This window comes from Toxorhynchites rutilus, chromosome 2 (assembly GCF_029784135.1).
Source record: "Toxorhynchites rutilus septentrionalis strain SRP chromosome 2, ASM2978413v1, whole genome shotgun sequence".
Taxonomy (NCBI): domain Eukaryota; kingdom Metazoa; phylum Arthropoda; class Insecta; order Diptera; family Culicidae; genus Toxorhynchites; species Toxorhynchites rutilus.
This window is the reverse complement of record NC_073745.1, coordinates 215,933,914-215,954,418: the sequence shown is the minus strand read 5'-3', so window position 1 is coordinate 215,954,418 and position 20,505 is coordinate 215,933,914. Positions and strand designations below refer to the sequence as shown.

The following is a 20,505-nucleotide window of genomic DNA, read 5'->3' as shown; positions in this document are numbered from 1 at the left end:
TGAAATTTTGATAGTTATTGTAGGTACCATCAAAGACTCAAAAACTGCCAAAAAGACAATTTTGATAAAAGTGGCGTTTATGGGGTTCCTTAAACAAACGATTGAATTGTTAGTTCTGACGCTGGACCTAACGGTGCGTTTAGACTAGTGATGTATCCATGTGAAGAAATATTATGGGATTTATAGAAATCGCATCAACCGTTTACACTAGCGCAAATGTATATAATGAGTATATTCCTTTTGAACTTGTGATAAACGTACGTCCCGTTCACGTATACATACATTTGTTTTGTGCTGTGCATCTGTGCTCTTTTTGGATCAGTTCATTGATTTTAGCTTTCATCTATTCTTTCTATTCACCTTTATTGACCATGGCAACAAATTGATCGTCGATGACAGAAGGAAATTGATAGAAACATTTTGGATTAAAAAATGCGCGTTGTTTACATCTGCTGATCGCAGAGAACATGTCCATAAGTTCGAGAAGAGAGTCATTAGTTGTCTCACTCTTTTTCTTTTTTTTATTCACCTAAAATAGAACTACGGCCAACTTTAGAGATTTCTCACCAATGAGAAGTTCAACAATTATTTATACACAGGGCGTTGAATAGCTTATCAAGGATCGCTTAACGTGGGATCAAAAGATATGTTTGTTAAAAACATCCACTGCGAATATCATAAAATGTAAACCATTGCATGGTCGTAGAACTGATAGTTTCGAACAATGCACATCTAAAAGTCGTTCAAAAAATATACCACTGATTACTTCCAAGTAATCAGTAATCCAATTACTTGAAGATGCAGAGAATTTGGCATTATTTGTCATATTTCGAAAACGGTTGGTCTCAGGATAAAAATCTTCATTAAGTTTTTCATGCAGAACTGTGGGTAAATCTTTATTTTATTCACTTTTCTTAAGAAGCTACGATTTCAAAAAGTATGATGTTTATATTAATTTAAAAAAATGTATATATCTACTTTTTCATGAGTTAGTACATCCACCACCAGCCGTCGAACTTGAGAAAAATAGCCATATATTCTAATAGAAATTTATAAACAAATATCGACAAGTGTTCCGGGATATAAAAATTTTATATAAAAAAAAAATTTCTGTACCCTCAATTGTTTCGTGGCTTCCCAAAGTAGTGCTAGAACATTTCATGAATTCAGATTGTCTGACGAATTTATGAAATTACGACGGGATTAAGTAGGAGGAACAACATTGTTTTATTGAAAATAATGTGTATGTAGATGTATCCCCAGAGTTATTAATGTAGGAATACGTTTGAGTCAATTATGACAATCGCAGTTGTTGTAGAGGTGCATCCTTATCATTTCGAGTTCTCTGCCAATGTCATGGAACAAAAACACCAGAAACGCAATTTTGAAAAAGCAATGCAAAAAGTGAAACAGTTTCAGCACGATTCAACACTTAGCGGATATTATTAAACAAATAAAGAGGAAACAATATATGAACGGAATTCCTCAACGTAGGTATTACTTGCGTTATTTTTATTAGTAGTACCTAGTTGAGATTTCTATGCCGAAAAACACGCCTTGAATGTATTCTGGAGTGTCAAGCTCTAGAATACGCGTGACCACAGTGCAAGTCGGAAAAAAAACTTTTTTCAGGCACATTTCTGTATGAATTTTTGGGCTTGGTGCCTCGGAATGTCACATTAAATGTAAATTACTGTATCTTGTTCGAATAGTTTTGTGCAAAAAATTCTATTTTGTGCACATTTCGTCGCCCTGAGTAAGCATCTCACTGGATTCGTTCTTCTCGACCGACGAGAATCATGGACACACGAGGAGCAGGCAACACATACACCGCCCAACAAAAACTAAACACGAACTCAACTCCGCTATATAATTAAATATATTAATTATATGGCAAAGTGTCCAAAGCTCTAGTTGACATTTGTTTTTCACTTTTTAATCCCATAAAATGTACAAATAGAAGAATTAGTGGAAAACGATCTTACGGATAGACATTTATTTTTTGTGCATATATTTTGGTTTAACTTGTAAAATATTTAGTGTGTTTATCATTCGATCATTTCAGCTGACCACTGTTCTGACATCCGAATAGAGGGTTGCCATCTCTGTTGTGCGCATTGAAAGTCTCATAACATAAATACATTGCCTCTTTCTTTCAACCATCATCCATGGGGAGCTCACATCTGCAATTTTATTATTTGTTTTGAGGTTAGATTTCCTTGAGCTGAAATAAAAGTGAAAATTTTCCTCTTTCCTGCCAGACCGATCAGCAGCAGTCTAAATTCTGTGGCGCAGTACACGGACATCGAAAAGTGTCATTTAACTATACTAGAAAGCCGTGTAAAAGGTTTTGCGTACAGTTGTGCTTATCGGTCGGCTTTGGGAACCCGAGTCGCATCTCTACCATCGGCGTATTTTAAATCATTTCATTTTGTTCGTGTTAAGAAAAACGTGATAGAGGTGAAAAATGGAACAGATTATTAAAAATTTGCTGGTAGCTGACAACGAACTGATACAACAGGTGAGTTCAACGAACACGATCCGGTGGGAAGAATGAGAATCATTGGTCAGTAATGAATGTTCATGTATTAATGTGTGTCGGAATTTCACATGGTCCAGCTCAATGTGCTATTAAAGTTGATCAAAGATGATTCATGAAAGCACGTTTCCATATATTGCTGCGTGATTCAAATATCTGTGTCCCGAAACCTCAACACAAGCTGAAGCTTTTCATCTTCCAAAAAATGTATCGCAGATTGCACTTTAGTTAGCAAAATGTGCTACAGTCGATCTGAATTGGCAACGCTGCGTCCAAATGTAATTCCGATTATTCATTTTCGTTTTTGGACATAAAAATAAACCAAAGCAATAATTAACCAATTATTGCTTTCGTTATGTTTAATGCGTTCTTGTATCAACAGTGTCTCATTTTTTTCTTGACTCAGGGGCGAAATTTGAACAAAAGACAGGGCGTTGTCCGCAATATATTTGAAAAACCCCACAATTGACACAGTTCGGTGGGAGAGAACCACATGCGTTGTCTTTCTATCATGATGGGAATTTTTCGATATCAGATATCTGTAAACAAGTGGCATATTTATTTTGATTTTGTCAAATCAAACAATACAGTATCGAACAAAACATTTGCAACAAATGAGGAACAATTCTAAGACTGTTCAATAGAAAAAATGTATGCATATATTTAGAAACAGTTTAATCGAAGTTCATTTCATTCATAATACATTATTCGTGCACAACAATTCATAAAGCATTTTAAAATGAACATAATTGAACTAAAAAATGTGACCTTTTCAACTTTGTTATATAATAATGTGAGTATAACATAGCTTTATTTTTCATATTGAAACATAGATCATTTCGAAATTGGGCACATTCGAATGAGAGTATTTTTTTCTATTGACATTGTGGTGGATTCGGCTTTTTGGGATGAACTGGACTCCATTGTTGTATCGATGTAATACGTCCTTAATGTTATAACAGCGGCTAGATCTGGCCAATACGTAACGGGATCCATCATGGAACTTAATGAGTGGTAAAATGCTTCTGTTGAGGCCCTTCCTATATCTCCGAATTCACGATCTTACAGGAACAGATCCTTTGCCAAATCATGTTTTTTTCCGCGAAAGCAAAACTTGAATCCGCTAGCAACCTTTCCGCTACTAATAGCCATGTACAAAATGTCTCCCAAGGATTTGCATTTGACTCCCGCATAAGTTTCATCGCCGATCGGATATGCAAACACATATGCGTGAATTCTATCCATTGTCGGAGTTTTCAATGTTCAGATCGGTAGAGAGTAGCTCAAACCGGTACTTGGTATGAACAGCGCACCCCAGTTGACTAATGAAGACAGCCTAAGATTCATCGACTTCCAGCATGAAATGCTTTATTCTTGATAACGCCACACGAACCTATGAGGTCAAAATTGGTAACCTTAGCTCCTGACGTTTTCCACAAAAAAACAGAAGTACCACAAGGTTCTATTTTTGCAATTATTCTCTTCTCGTTGCCATGAATAGCCTGTTCCAGGTCCTGACCAGGGAAGTCTTCGTGTTTGTCTACGCGAGCAACATTCTTCTGATGGAAATGATACCCAAAGAATTCCACTAATCAGGATACAGGCAGCTACCAACATCTCGCGGTGAGCGGCCGTTGAAAGGTCTGATACAATTACGGGTGGCCAAAGGTATCATCAACAGCCGCCTCACCCATGGCCTCGAGCTGACGTGTTTGGCCGGAGATATGCGAGACATATTTCCTTTCGATTTAATTATCGACTCAGCGATTGTATACATGACTGCCAGTTTCTCATCGCAAATCTGCGGTAGGAGGGAAACCCACCTGACTGCCCTTAGTAACACGATCCTGCAGCGTATGACATATTCGAATCTCCCACCGATGGCACAACAATCCTGAAAGTTTCTCAACTGTCATGGAGAACGATATCAGGAACAACTTACGAACAGGGGCGAGCTCAGCCGGTCTGCTAGAAAACTTCATAGCCATAATAGCAGAAAAATACCGTTTCCCCAAGATCAGATATTCGGACGGCCCAAAATTACCATCTGGAGTTGGATTCGGGTAAGCGACGGTAACGATAGACTGATTCTCAGCAAGAAATACGCGGACATCTGCTACGTCTTTTTTGTCGAGGTGGCTAGCATTTTCAAGGTAACCACAAATTCCATCTTCCCAGCCTGTGCTAGTTGTCTCCGATTCATTCGGGTTCTCAGGTGGGTTCCCGAAACAACGGCTTGCATGGAATGAAGTGGTCGATCGATCAGACACCGAATTGTTTCCTGATCATACACTCTTTCGCACCTTTTCCACCGAAATGTGGTTCGCAGAGAGAGGGCAGTTCCTCGAAGAAGTTGAGGACTCGATTGCCAGGTTCGAGGACGTAAAGACATGAGAACAAGGAATCCTTTCCAGACTAAGAATCGGCCACTACTCGATTTCGCACAGAATTCAACAGAGAACCTTTCCATCTGCTCAGCGACCACTGAGAAACACAACTCCGACGAACATTTTCTGGTTGCCCGAAATACGATGATCTGCGAAATCTCTATGAAACCAGCGGGGGAGCTACTACTTAAAAGTTATTCTTCAGGATCTAGCTTGTGAAATTGATAGACCACATCACGAGTATGGCTTCCGACGATGCAACGATGCCCAACCGGTATCGTCGGACAACCTCTACGAACTACGCGGGATTCGTGCAGCTGTGTGGTCGAAACATTGCCACCTATCATTGTCATCACCGAAAAACTGGCCTCCGAGTCCGGTTCCCAAGAAGTCGATTGCACTGGTAATACCGTACAGTTTTTTTTACCACCGTCGGCTCGAGAGGGCGGGAGGCTGTCATTAAAGCCGCATATGATTCAATAACACGAAAAGAGCTATGGTCGAAAACGTCTTTTTTTTATTTGTTTCATAAGAGACTGGGTTTTCTTCTGTTATTCAACATCGAACTAGAGGATGTTATGAGATGAGCGGGATTTAATTTGCGTTGTGCGATTCTCGTTAGATCCTGTCAATTCATCTGCTCACCTCTTCGTAGCCTAATTGCTACTAAGCGAACGATCATGAGCTCATAACTCAGGGCCCTCAATTGACCATCTTTGTGTGTTATTCCAGCTACTACGTCCGCACAACAATCATCATGTGATGGTGATCTCAGCCTCTCACTTCAAATACGTTCTGCTGCATCGGTAATCGGTACTAATAATAACACAACAATGGAAGCCTCATATCAACAGTCCCGCTGTGTATGGTCCAACTGTGATCATTCGAACAATAGGAATATGCTTACGCCGAAAAAGGCGACATGTGTATCGATAAATGGCCTAAATGGCTATTGTGTAATATACAACAAAATTATCGTGAGATAAAAATGTACACGAATAAATTCGGCTTTGTTACAGCTGAATTGCTAAATGAGCTTAATAAAACAAACAGATGTGATAAAAAAAACTACTCTACTCATGTCGTGGACATTGTCGGCAGAACATTTGAGAGTTGTCATTGGTAGTCGTGCCTAATACCACTCCACAACCACTTGAGATCAACACATTTAGCCATTGTGCTAAAGGGTTGCCGTACAAAACCCTTATAAGAACGGCAATTGTCTTATATGGGCAGGAGATTTGAACAAATCCTCGAAGAGTAACTGTGAGCATTCGAAGTCTTTAAACGACGTGTGTTAGGACCCATCTTCAGTGGAGTGTAGAAGCACGGTGCATGGAAACGAAGGAAGAACCACGAGATCATGCTATTCAATTGTTTACCCAGTTTACTTAGCGGTGCCTGCGGAATTGTAAAGATATAGTGGAAAGCTAATCCCAGAAAAAGCCTTCTGTAATAATTTCAGTGTTTCGGCATATGAAATTCCGTTTGTAATACAAAATTTTGGAAAACTTCTGCGTTGTTGATTAACCCTTTAACGGGCCGTGAGAACTATGAATGTAATCAACGCAAACTCCAATATAACGACATGTTTACATGCTAAAATACACAAAACATTTTTTCAATACGTAAAACAATCAAAAACATTGAAAAAATGTCCTAAACAGTTCATATGTATTGAAAACTTCAACAAAATGAATGTTTTTCAATGACTACGGGAAATTTGCTCTTGCTGCTCTAAATTAGGAGTTAACACGAAAATGACTCCAAAATGGATAGTTTTTGATTTTTTCGCGCTAAAAAAAATCAGGCATGTGCCTAGACATCAGAACAGGTTACCATATAAAGTTAGAATTGATAGTTTATTGTTAAAGAAGAGAAAAAAATAAAACCGTTGGTTACAATATAGTTGCCAGTATCCGTTAAAGGGTTAAATGGAGGTCAGAGGCACGTGTTTAGTCGAGCTACGACTTCACTATTTCCGCGTTTACTTCATTCTAGTTTCTGATGCGCCGTCGATCATATTCGAGCCTCGCAAGAAACTCGGCGGAATCGGCGCTGAGTGACGAATGTGTTAAATGATTTTAATTCATTAATTCTAAATCCTCATACGTAGGTACGTATTAAATCGAACATTGCGTGCTCTTCAAAATACATAACACCAGTTTGAAACAGAAATATTTTTTTTTTATTATCTACCGAAGATTTCACTCACAACAAAAGCTATATGAATAAGTGCACTTGTCTAATTCTGGTTTATTTATTCTTACTATTTGTCAACAGGCTAGCGCCGAGCTGAAGGAAGCCTTCAAGCACCCGGAGACCATCACCCAGCTCTGTGAGCTCGTCGTCAGCAACAAGGATGTCCAGGTGCGTCAGTACAGTGCAGTGCTGTTGAAAAAACAGCTCGGTAAACTGCGCCACTGGCAGCAAATTCCTGCCGAACAGCAGGCTCTCATTAAGCAGGGAATGCTGGAGGCGATCGTCAAGGAACCGGAGAAGCCCGTCCGTAACGCCATTACCGCTTTCGTGGGTGTGCTGGTACGCCATGAAGCGGCCAAGGATGACGGCTGGATGGGCGAGGTGCTCAAATTCATGCTGGACGGCACTAGCGCTAGTGATTCTAAAATGGCCGAAATCGGTTCGGCTACTTTTTCCACACTGACCTACATTTCGCCGGATCAATTTATTCCACACTTTGAAACAATCTGTCAGCTGTTTTCGTCGGCGCTGATGGCAACGGAAGCAAGTGGAGACATGGCTACTCCCGTAGTGTTTAACATTCTACAGGGAATGTCTCATCTGGTTCCGTTCATCACCGGTCATCCCACGGCGGAAAATACCTACCAGGCTTCGATTCCGTACGTGGTGAAAGCACTCGTTGGGTTCGCACAAAAAGATTCTTTCAAATTCATCGAAGCTTTCGATATCTTGGAAAACCTTGCCGACGAATCATCTCGTATTCTCACTCCACATTTAAAGTTGTTGATTGAGTTTGGTTTAGAAGTGGGCCAGAAAGGCGATTTGGAAGATTCCGTCCGGGTGAAAGCCATTACATTCGTTGGATGCCTCGTTAGGTTGAAAAAGAAAATGATCATCAAGCAGAAACTGGTGGAACCGATTGTCATTGCGCTTTTCCAACTGATGAGTGTTGCTCCCGATCTGGAGGACGAGGATGAGGAGTACTTTGGCAGCAACGAAATTTCCACCCCAAGCACTTGTGCAGCTCAGTCGATGGATGTACTCGCTTTGCATATTCCTCCGAAACAGCTTATTCCAACGTTGATGGGTCTGCTAGAACCCGCTCTGCGTGGAAGCGATCCGCTGGCGAAGAAAGCTTCCTATCTATCGATTGCTGTGATTGCGGAAGGATGCTCGGAACACATTTGCAACAAATATCTCAAACCGTTGCTTGATGTTATCAAAACCGGAATCACCGATCCCAATCCAATGATTCGAAATGCGGCGCTGTTCGCCCTCGGTCAGTTCTCCGAACATCTTCAGCCTGAAATCACTCAATATGCTGAGGAGATTCTTCCCATTCTGTTTGAGTTCCTGCAGCAGCTTTGTTTGCAAATCCGTAGCGGCGGAAAGGAACCGCCGCATATTGACCGTGTGTTCTATGCCCTGGAGACTTACTGTGAGAATCTGGAGGAACAGCTGACACCTCATCTGCCCATTTTAATGGAGCGTCTGTTTGAATCGCTCGACGCACGTAACACGGTGCATTTGAGGGAACTTTCACTGGCTGCCATAGCCGCTACAGCCAATGCTGCCAAAACGAATATGTTGCCATACTTTCCTCGCCTAATCGACAATCTCAAGATGTACCTGGTGAAAACGGACGATGAAAACATTTGCGCATTGCGTCCCCAGGCCATCGATACATTCGCCGCTTTGGTGAGAACTATTGGAAAAGACAATTTTCTCCCGCTGGCAGTCGATACACTCAACTTGGGACTCACAATGCTGGACGGATGTGACGATCCTGATCTGAGACGAAGCTGCTACAATCTGTTCGCCTCGATGGCTTCATCCATTAAGGAAGACATGGCTGGTTCGCTAACCAAAATTGTTGAATCCATGCTCGAGAGTGTTAAGAGCACCGAAGGTATTGTGCCTACATTCAAAGACGACGGGGACGACGGTCTTGTGGTGCTGAACGGTGCCAACGAGGACGAAGAAGATGACAAGGAGTACGACATTGAGAATTCAGACAATGAAAACGAGGATGACGATGATATTGCGGGATACAGTGTAGAGAACGCTTATATGGATGAAAAGGAAGAGGCAATACTGGCGCTGATGGAGTTCGCAGAGCATACCGGGCCGGCGTTTGCACCTTTCATTCAAACTGCTTTTGAAGAAATTTACAAACTCATAAACTACCCGAACGAGGATATTCGCAAAGCTTCCATCGATGCGCTGAAGCAATTTGCCATTTCACTACACGAGCTAGGAAACACGGAAGGGGTGAGCCAAACCATTCTCATTCTGATTCCTAAACTGAGCGAAATCATCCGTACCGATGAGGAGCGAACAGTTGTGATGTCAGCGCTGGACGGATATTGTGATATTATGGAGAAGGTTGGTGCTGCGGCCCTGCAAGCGGATGGTCAGAAGGACGCCATCTTTGGTTGTATCGTCGATGTGCTTAACGGAAAGGTCGCATGTCAATTCGACGAGCCAATTGACGAGGAACAGGAGGAAAGTGAATACGACGAGGCCATCATTGAGTCTGCTGGCGATATACTGCCTAAATTTGGTCGAGCTCTACCACCGGAAGAGTTTGCCGTGTACTTTGGGCGAATTTGGCCATACTTTATCCAGAAAATTGTAAGTTTAACATCAAAACGATAGACAGACGACGTTTGCTAACACAATTATTAATTTCTCAAGGAAAAAACAAAGCAAAAGGACGAAACAACTGACTCACAGCGCGCATTTGCGATTGGCGTACTGTCCGAGTGTTTCAGCGGGTTGAAGCAATTTACGACGAACTGGATCGATACACTGTTGCCAATTTTCGTTCTGTGTGTGCAGGATCGCAACAATGAGGTACGAAACAATGCAGTGTATGGTATTGGTGAAATGGTCCTACATGGAAACGAATGCTCCTACAAGTAAGTGTTCCTGCGCTGCTGATTTCGCGGATGGTTCGGCTAATCCACTCGCTATTTCTTTCATGTTTAGGCACTATCCTCAGATATTGACTTCCTTGTCCAGTGTGGTTTCCAAGGAACAACATCCTGGTACTCTGGACAACATTTGCGGAGCACTGGCCCGACTGATTACCACAAACAGCAGCCTGGTTCCAATGAAAGAGGTAATGAACACATACCTTCATAAACGCTTCCAAACACATTTTATTGCGACTTGTTGAGCTGCTGAAGCTTTTGTTTTCTGTTCTTTACTAGCTGATCCAGCGAAATTCGTCCCGCCCAAAATTATTTTTTTTACATGAATTCTTTCGAACATTCACGTTTTCTTACTAAGCGAACGTTCGTGGTTTCAATCGCAGAACTCGCCATTGATTGATTTTCAAATTGGCCCTTTACAATTTTCTTCCACTATCATTTTCCTATTATTTCTACCAAAACTCGTCATTATAATATAATATTTTTTTTCAGATACAATTTTAGCTCAAGATGTTTCTCCGTTACATGAAACAGATGTTTGATACACAAAAGTAAATTTTCATTCATTATTTTTATTTTCAGTGTTTGCCAATTGATCGTTTCACTGAATAATTCGCCTTCTGCCTTAGGGCCGACTAACCTGATAGAGAATAGTTGGCCTCATTAGAATAACGTTGTATAATTCATCGAACAAAACGAAAATTATAATTTTAACTCAATCTCAAACTCAATCTTTATTTTCGTTCAATGAATTCGCTGTGAAAATATTTATGAAAATGCATGACACGTTGTGTATCATTCGATATTGATGGATATCCACACACTATTTATTTTCAGAGCGCGTTATTCCACCCGAGAATTTATTGCAATTTTCGTTTCACATCTACGGAACACACATCAATTCGAGGTGTGACAGTTCTCACGAGCAGACGTGTTGCTAATTGTGTTGACTTTTTGTTCATTATTTCGGGCTTATTGTTTCGGCAGTCGCTTCTCATTGTTTTGCTTTTGTTTAGGGCTGAGTGGCGTCGGTTTTTTTTCCTGAATAAGTATGTTGTATACTATATTGAGAAAAGAATTTTCGTTTGAAGTGTTCAACCCTTTAACGGGCTGTGAGAACTAGGCTTGTAATCAACGCAAACACCAATACAACGACATGTTTACATGCTTTACATTTTTCAATACGCAAAACAATCAAAATATTTAAAAAAATTGTGACAATATAGTTGCCACTACCCGTAAAAGAGCTAGCGTAAAGAGCGAAGCAAGCACGTGATGCTGTCAAGAGAAAGTCACCCAGTATTAACGACAACAACTTTCTCAGAAGAATGCAGATTCAGGAGTATGAGATCGATAAATTGAAAAGCTCGTAGAGGGATCTGTAGCAAAAACCCAATAGCACCTTTAAGGCAAAGGAAAAAACTGAAAACGAAAGAGAAATTTTGCGGGAGTACATTCTAAAAGCGAAACGGCGAATAGCCTCTCAAAACCAGAAAATACAGCAGCTTCAACACCAAAAACCTCATCAAGCGCAGAAACAACAGCAGGCACAAAAATCTCAGCCACACCCAAAACAAACAAGCGAAAAAGGAACGACAACTGCAGATAATTTTAAACAGCACGTCACTCTCGACCGACAAGGGTGGACCAACCATCAGTTCCCTCATTGAAGATTCTATATCACCACAAAGCACTTCCATCGATCAACATATAACAAACCTGTTATTATTACGGACACTGAACAAGGCGCATAGCACGGTCGTATTTTCCATAAAATGCAGGAAACATAAGGAAGCTTAAAAAATTACACGTGATTTTTCACCAAGCAACACCCAAGCATCAGTATTTATGTATTTAAGCGACGCTAAAGGCGAAACCACAGCCGGAAAATATTCCGATGATAATTTCGAGTAATTTCACCAATTCCGACGAAGATATCCGACACGGCAATGACAAAGGACACGGAAATGGAACAACTAACGAAAACTCCCGAATGCTAAGTGCTTGTTGGTTCGAAAGTATCCAGAGAGACACCCCTTCTTTGGATACAAACATTTCAGCATCTACTCTTCCTATTAGCCCTTGTCGGCCGCGTTCGGACATGATCCGGGGCACCCCGACGTTCGTTCGATGCTTGCTGGCATCGGGCAACTGGAAGCACCACCGGCAAGTTTCCAACACAAACAGCACCGATTAGTCCCAAACGCTGCTCAACTTTCAGTTTCACTAACGACGCTCACACTGTCGCCTTCATTCGATCCTGGTAAAAGAACAAGATCTCGAAGTTTTCTGGCTTCAAAATATCGGCCTACCGCATGCGACGATCCAAACAAGTTGAAACGTACCAGAAAATCCAGAACTGGCCACATTCACCGACCAAAGCCACACGGACAACTGTTTTCGAAAGGTGAAAGGTGAAAAATTTCGCACAGGACTTGTTACTCCAACCAGACACCGCAACATCTCCAACTGTGGCTACGATCGATGTAACTTCTCTATCTCCTCCCTTTGCTGGCCGCGTTCGGGCATGATCCAGAGCCGTCTAACGGTCGTTCGGTGCCTGCTGCCATTGGGAAATTGGGTGGAGTCCAGACAAGTACATAACCCATATCTAAATCCAATGAACGCAGAAGTTGATCCACTTAACCTTCCAGAAACTCACTTTCCGGATGATTCAGATATCAGCTCTATCTCCGAAGAACCGGCCACCAGCGATGGTTTCCGTGTTCTGCTATTACAATGGAACATTCGAAGCATATGGAATAACGTGAATGAGCTGCTCATTCTAGTAAGGAATCATCTACCTGTCGTGCTCTGCCTCCAGGAATCCATGACCATTAACTTCGGATCCTAGCTCGAAAACTGGTATGAGTTTTTCGTCTACTCTTCCGCATCATTCCGAAATCGTCAGGGTCTAGCTGTTCTTGTAGTCTTTTGCTGTGTTCCACATTCACAGATTCATCTGGACATCAATATCCCGGCTGTGGCTGTAGAGATTCGGTCACTTATTAAAATGACAATCGTCTGCGTATACAACAACACACACAGTGCTCTGCGCATTTCGGAAGCACTGATGGGCATTTCCGAACAGATTTCTGAACGATCTATGTTTGCCGGTGATTTCAACGGCAGACATTTTTCCTGGGACAACCTTGGATTTGAATTTGCGTCGAGCTTCAATCCCTCTACCACAAGTGGTATATTGTGGAAACGTTTCAATCGCCTAACAGGAAGACGAGATAATAGAATCCCTAAGATTGATCTACATGGTGTTCTTGTTGAAGATCCGTCAGCGATCGTGTTAGAACTTGGAAAGCATTTTTCCTTAAATTCGAGTTCTCACAGCTATCCGCTGGATTTCTGGAAAGAGGAAATTTCCCAAAAAACATCCACTAGTTCGTTACTCCACCAAGTAACCCCACAATGGATGTTGATTTCAACATGGAGGATTCGCTCTGGAAAAAAGCAAAGGAAAGTCCGCCGGCCCGGATGAAACCACATATCAAATGTTGCGTCGTTTACCATTCACAACCAAAGAAGTTCTTCTACACGGGTATAACACTAGCTGGTAGCGAGGAGAATACCCAGCAGAATGACGTGAGTTAATTATAATCCCCATATTAAAGAGTGGAAGATTGTCAAGTGATATCAACTATCGTGTGACCTCGTGTGTGGGTAAGGTATTCGAAAGAATGATGAACCACAGAGTGATTCAACACTTAGAAAGTACAGCTCGACTCGCCAACGAACAACATGCCTTTCGCCCAGGCAGGGGAACTACAACTTATTTCAACGAGCTTAAGGAATCTATCGAAGAGATCATTGAGAGAAACGAACATATGGATATCGCTCTCCTTGATATCGAAAAAGCTTACGACCGAGCATGGAGGCCGCTTATCTTAGGGTGGGTTTAGACTAGTGATATATTCATATGAAGAAATATTATGAGATTTATAGAAATCGCATCAACCGTTTACACTAGTGTGAACTTCTATAATGAATATATTCATATCTTCGGTGAATTTATTCACCTGGAGTAGAACTGCATCCAACTTTAGTGATTTCTCACCAGTGAGAAATTCACAAGCGTTTACATATGCTGAATTTATTCAAGTTATATATACCTCGAATAAGTGTATCATATTTATTCTCACCCGTTTACACCTATTTCACGTGAATAAATCCATCTATAGCTAAAGATCTCCCTAATGTAAACCCGCCATTAGACCAGGTCTGTAAAGTCGGCTTAGGTCACAAAGTTTTTTGGTTTGGTCGACAATATCTCGATACTAGGACATTTAGAGTATCTGTAGGTGGAAAAACCTCTCCACCAACGATTCAAGAGAATGGAGTACCACAAGGCGGGGTCTTTTCACCCACTCTTTCCCTGTTGGCTGTCAATCCCGCTTTCGATATTCCGTTATCCCGCTGTGTCCTCAGTGGCTACGCAGATGATTTTAAAATTTCGTGTTCAAGCAAGTATACGGCAGTTACCCGTAAGCACCGGCAACGTAACATCGAGACGTTAGACAAAAGGGAGCGACATCGGTTGGTTACACAATCAATCCATCTAAAAGCACGATAATCCATATCTGCAACAAAAAACGCCATCGTTTCAACCGAATACCGAAGCTTGAATTACGAAACTCTGTGATCCAGAAGGTTAGCTCGATAAGAATTCTAGGTGCTTGGATACATCGTCGAAGGACAGCAAAAACGCATGTTGCAAAGACACGAAACGACTTGCGACTACGGCTCAACATTATCAAAGCGATCCGATGATGGGGATACAAGGAACCCTACTGAATATGGGGAATGCTACTATAACCTCGAAACTTCTCTATGGAATCGAACTATTCAACCCTACGGACCTTCAGGCCTACGACCAGCTTACAACTGCTTTTTACGTGTGTCATCTGGTGCAATCAGATCATCTCCTATTCTTTCTCTCTACACCGAATGTGGAGTTCGTGATTTCACCTCAGTAGTATGTCGCACTCTGGTTCACCGTGCTTGTCGCACTCTCGAGCGTTCAAACAAAACTTTATCCAGAATGTTCGAAGAAGCAGGGAGACGTTTTTTCAGAACTAATCTCCGAACAGCTTCCTTCCCCTATCAAGGTCCTCAGAGTTCTATCCAGACCATGGAATGTTTCCCCGGTGCGAGTAGATTGGACTATCAAGAGTCTTTACAAAACGGGTCAGGCAAAATAAATCGCTCGCATGAGCTACTTGGAACTTACAGTAGTCAAAAACTGATATTCACTGACGGTTCAGCAGCAGATTATCGTATTGGATTTGGAGTCACGGGAGTCGAACCCCCTGTTTGTCGTCAACTATCATCAGACTGCTCTATTTTCCCAGCACAGGCAGCGGCCTTATCATGCAGAATTAGCAGAGCAGATGGTCCTACGGCAATTTTTTCGGATTCAGCCAGTGCACTTCTCGCAAGTGGCAAACAGCAAACACCTGTTCATTCAAGCAACGGTAACTCACGCTGTGAATAAGGCGATCACACTTGTTTGGGTTCCCAGTTATGTCGGCATTAATGAAAATGAACACGCAGACTGACTGACTAACGTTGGGAGATATAAATGGATCTGAGACACCAGCATTCCTTCCGAAGATATCTTCAGAAATGTTGATTATCAGCTAGAGCATCATCAGCAGATCATTTGGAACCAGGCAAATACAAAACTTCGGAAAGTAAAACACTATCAAACGCTGGAAGAACCGACCCGACAGAGTGGAACAACGAGTTCTTACTCGTTGTAGAATAGGACACACAAAATTAACGCATTGGTACTTGTTCGATCAAACTGAATAGTCAGTTGGTATCACCTTCGGAGTTCAGCTGACTATTAAACACATGCTGGCCGAATGTAGAGCCTACGAAGAACAACGACAACAATTTCGTCAATCTCATTCTCTGCACGACATTCTATCTCAAGAACCGATAATGAAACAAAACTTATAAAATTTTTGAAGACCACTGGGTTACTTAATCAGCTTTAGATGTTATAGCGTGGCAAAAGCCTTAAGCCTCTTAAAATCTAATGAATAAAATCAACGGAACACGAAACTTAATTCCGGAAACGTGAAATCCAATTTATGTGGATGTCACTGCTTCAGCCATCATTTCCGGAGATGGTTAATCAAACCTTCTTTGGAGGAACATAAACTATTTTCTCGATTGGTCCATGACTGCGCAGTTTGCGCCCAATCTAAACACATCCCAGTATCCATTATTCGTCGAAGGCCACCTAAACCTGAACCATGGTGGAATGAGCAGAGTGCCAAGCTTTATGTTGAAAAATCGAATGCACTTAAAGCTTTTCTAAAATATTGAGTCATCGTCAATTTTAAAACTTTCCTAAAACTTGAGACTAAGTTTGAAGACTTTATAAAAGGGTGTTCGATTGTACTAGTGCAGAAAAATGTAACAAATCGGCTCTAGAGTATAAATTAAATTAGTTTATTACAAATTAATTAATTTATTCATTCTACAACAAAAGATGTTAAAAAATATTAAATCTAAATCGTGACTTGGTCATCTCTTGTTTTTTTTAAACGGGAATTGCCTTGGTTTGATCTATCACCTATGAAAAATGGAAAAAATTACTACAAATTTGTTTTTTTTTATTCTGGAAAAAGAACTCACGTCATATCTTGTGTCATCTACTCATAGCTAGCTCATTTCTCAGTGTTGTAGTCAAGAAGAGTCCCCTCGAAAGCTCATATGTATTTGATGCAATGTAAGAATGAATAAATATTAATAAAATCTTCATCGGAAAACAAAAGAAGAACAATCACATAATTGAAAAATCAGTAGTGTATTGATAAAAGAAGCTGAAATAAGAAAAAAAACAACTATGAAACTCAGCAACACAAAGTAACATAATAAAATCCAACAGAATACGGAATACAATAACGGTATAAATAAGGTAAATCTAAATACTACTAAAAAACATCCAAATACTAAAGGAAAAAATTAAACATCAAAATATATCAAACAAAACACAACTTGAAATAAGAACAAAAATTGAAGATAACACACAAAAACACTCCCAATTATGTTTATGATAGAAAATTTAAACAAAGAGCGACTGCGCCACTTCTCCTGCAACAACCAGCAGCATTTTCAAACAACAATACTTAAATAGTCTTACCCCTTTCGCTGCTGTTTTTAGCCGTTGATTCTCCTGCCGCAATCTGGAGTTTTCCACTCTCATTTTTTGAAGCTCCCATTCAGCCTTCAGCTTCCGAAAATATACCTCGTCGATCTCGGAAATGTTTATCGGCTCCCAGTCGTACGGGTCGTCTCCAGTATCCTCTATGTCTTCATAGAACAACGGCGGAAAATTTTCGTCCTCAATCAAGCTCTCTTCAGGATCTATCTCGTTCGCGGTTGGAATAGTCTGTAAGAAAATAAGATTTCATTTTAACACTGCTACACACTCTTACACGTTTTTACTCACCTTGCTTGGAAAACGAACTTTCCCTCCCGATTCCGCTTTACCTCCAATTGCTTGGGTGGCCCGATAGCCTCTCGGAACCCTCAAGCCGGTCGGAATTCGGGATGTAACGCTCGTTCGGTCCATCTTGGTGCTGAGTGAAATTTCTTCTTGCTTCTCTCTTGCAATTTCAAACAGCAGTGACAAGTATTGTTGTGTGCACCTACCAAGTAGACTGCTTGGATCGAAATCAGAGTGGGAGAATGGAAACCGGCCTACTTTTGTACCATTTTCATTTTGACATATGCAAATTGCAATGTATTATATGATTTGTTGAGATTTCTATGAAGATCGAATATCTACTAGTGATTAAATTTGGAAAATTATTCGATGTTATGCTGGAATAATATTGAAATATCAGTAAATTACGTCGCGTGTAGACTTGTTATTAAACGCTTCGTATATTTGTGTACTTAACAAGCGATTCCAGTTGCGCGGTTGATTTGGGTGAAAAAATATTCTGAATATAAAAGATAGTGATTAAGTACTGTGGATAATGCGAAAATTAGATTCAGAATTAATATTCAATTTTCGTCCGGTTCATCCTGGAGCACTGCTGGATAGACAATATGTTTTTCAAATTCAAATAGACTAAGAAGCATCTGTCGGGATCATTGGGATGTGACAACAGGAAATGATGCGAGACAGATTACATACGACAAAAAACGTGCGAAAAAGATCGTGAGGCAGCTGGAACCGTTGCCCAACGAGGACTAATGCCCAGGAAGGTTCTCATGTGTATTCAAGTGGAACTGGAAAAGTATGACTTATTAAGGGTTGCCACACATAAAATTTGAATCATTGCTGTCAATCGCTGGAACCCAGTTATTGATTAAAAACGGCCAATATTCACCGACAGGACAGAACGGAACACAAAAAATGCATTCCCAGACAATCTTTGAGAGCGTTTAAGAGAGCAACCATGGATAACGGCTATTACTACAGGATAACTTCGATATAACGTACATTTTACTTTCAAAATTGTGCGTTGTATCGAATTGTACGCTATATCGAAGCATAATAAAGAACTCAGAAACGTAGCTTATATTACTTTGTTGTGTTGCTATTGGAGTAAGGTTAATGAATAGATTCAACTAGAAGATGAAGGCAACCTTTCTCATGATGTTTCCCTTCGTACTGTTGATTGAAATTTGATTCATTTAGAATTCGGAATCACAAAACAATTGTACTTCGGGATTGATTAAAAGTAAAAATCAAGCTTTAGTATCAAAATACAGATAATTTATTGTTCTTTCAGAAAAACAATATTCAAAAAATTTTTCCTTTGGACTTTGAAAATGTGTACGAGGTAAAATGTACGTTATAACGAAGGTACGTTATATCGAAGTTTCCCTGTACCATCCTCCTTTTTTTGGGCTTTGGAACATGCTATTATTAATTCCGTCATTCGCAGGCGAAGTCTGATTATATACAACGTAAATCGTAAACAACGATTATTCGCAGCGGGAGAAAAACAATGGCTACTAACTTGCGATATCCTAACCTAATATCCTACGCTACTAAGGAGGCTAGAGCTTCCCTCTTCCTCTCTTGTCTGAGATACGTTTCAATGTGCTAAGATGCAATTCTTCCAATAATCCATTGTTTATTATCTATTGCAGGTACTTCCAGTGTTCGTTCAATATCTACCACTACGTGAAGACTTCGAGGAAAACATGGCCGTTTTCCGTAGCTTGGATGTGATATATCGACAAGGAAACGATAACCTCATACCGCTGTTGGGTCGCGTTCTAGTTGTAGGATTACAAGTTTTGTACAAGAAGCAACACAACAATGATGGTAAGTGTCCCGAGTACAGTTATCAAATTTCTCCTACCACCTTAAACATACGTATTTAAACCCTCTCTATCAGAGTGTCGCGATCTAATCTTCAACTTCGTGAAACAAATCAGTAAGGACTTTCCGGAACGTTTCGCCGAGGTGGTAGGTAGCGATGCCGAGATTGCCAACTTCGTCCAGACGCTTCCGCTTCAGTAGAAGTCGGCCCGGGTGCATTTAATGCGCAAACTGTTCGTATCGTATATCGATCCCTATCTGCAAACATGCGTGCGTCGTGTCGAGAAGCAAAGCGATCAGAATAAATCGCTCAACGGCGCCACAACACGACTTGTATTCGAGGATCACAACTGAATGAGCGATAGAAATAGATGTTCCATTGTAAGGGCCAAAACGGGGAAACTGATATAGGGGGAAAGCCGGACTCTCATTTCTCGGCAGATATATTTTACTCAACTCTAGATAGGTTTCTAGATCTTCGCAACAGAAACGGAATATTACTCGCTGTTCAGATGCTTTACTATTACTTTTATTCCTAAAATCAGTTACAGATACTACAATATTAACAATGACACGTTGAAGTTTATTTATCCTCTCTGAATTTAGTTTATTGTTATTGCATATAAACGCATCGTATAGAATATGCATATATATCTACGCATCGTATGTTTTTACTGTTCTATATAACCCGAGCGCGGATTCATTACAAAACTAGACACACCGGCCAGCGCATGCAGGAAATACGAAAGTGATTTACGAAACTAGAGCCTAAATATATAGAAAAGGCAACCGAAGACACTATTTTGTCTATGTGCGAGAAACTCATGCAAGTGGTTCGAAAACACACAAACACTCACATACACACATACAAATGAGCGATAGAAAAGATATTTTATCGCGTACGCGAATACAATAAAAAAGGTAGACTAAATGAAACATTCACAGTAGGTCTAACAGTGAATCGAAATCAATTATTGTCATTTACAATAAATAAATCGTATTTGAAATTACAAAAGAATATTATTGTATCGTATAGCATGGAATTAAATGCATTTTTTATCTCAATGTATTGTAATTTTTTATCGTTATCACAGAATTCTAACTTCATAATTAACATAGGATTATTTATTT

At 40.5% G+C, this 20,505-nt stretch overlaps 2 protein-coding genes across 3 annotated transcripts; one reads left to right on the top strand and one right to left on the bottom strand.

Moving 5' to 3' along the window:
• The first annotated feature begins 2,148 nt into the window (after positions 1-2,148).
• LOC129768299 (importin-4-like) lies at positions 2,149-20,439 on the top strand. The gene is made up of 6 exons (XM_055769850.1): positions 2,149-2,521; positions 7,210-9,762; positions 9,826-10,049; positions 10,120-10,252; positions 19,200-19,377; positions 19,451-20,439. The coding sequence occupies exons 1-6, from the start codon at positions 2,468-2,470 to the stop codon at positions 19,573-19,575; spliced, it is 3,267 nt and encodes a 1,088-aa protein (XP_055625825.1). The 5' UTR covers positions 2,149-2,467; the 3' UTR covers positions 19,576-20,439.
• On the bottom strand, positions 16,738-18,754 carry LOC129768301 (uncharacterized). 2 transcript variants are annotated; one of them, XM_055769852.1, is made up of 3 exons: positions 17,542-18,750; positions 17,233-17,481; positions 16,738-16,912 (listed from the first exon to the last, which is right to left on the bottom strand). In XM_055769852.1, exons 1-3 carry the CDS (start codon positions 17,662-17,664, stop codon positions 16,889-16,891), a joined length of 396 nt encoding a protein of 131 aa, XP_055625827.1. In that variant the 5' UTR covers positions 17,665-18,750; the 3' UTR covers positions 16,738-16,888. The 2 variants fall into 2 exon arrangements, with proteins under 2 accessions (XP_055625827.1, XP_055625826.1); XM_055769851.1 differs by lacking the exon at positions 16,738-16,912 and having other exon boundaries at positions 17,135-17,481; positions 17,542-18,754.
• Positions 20,440-20,505: the final 66 nt, after the last annotated feature.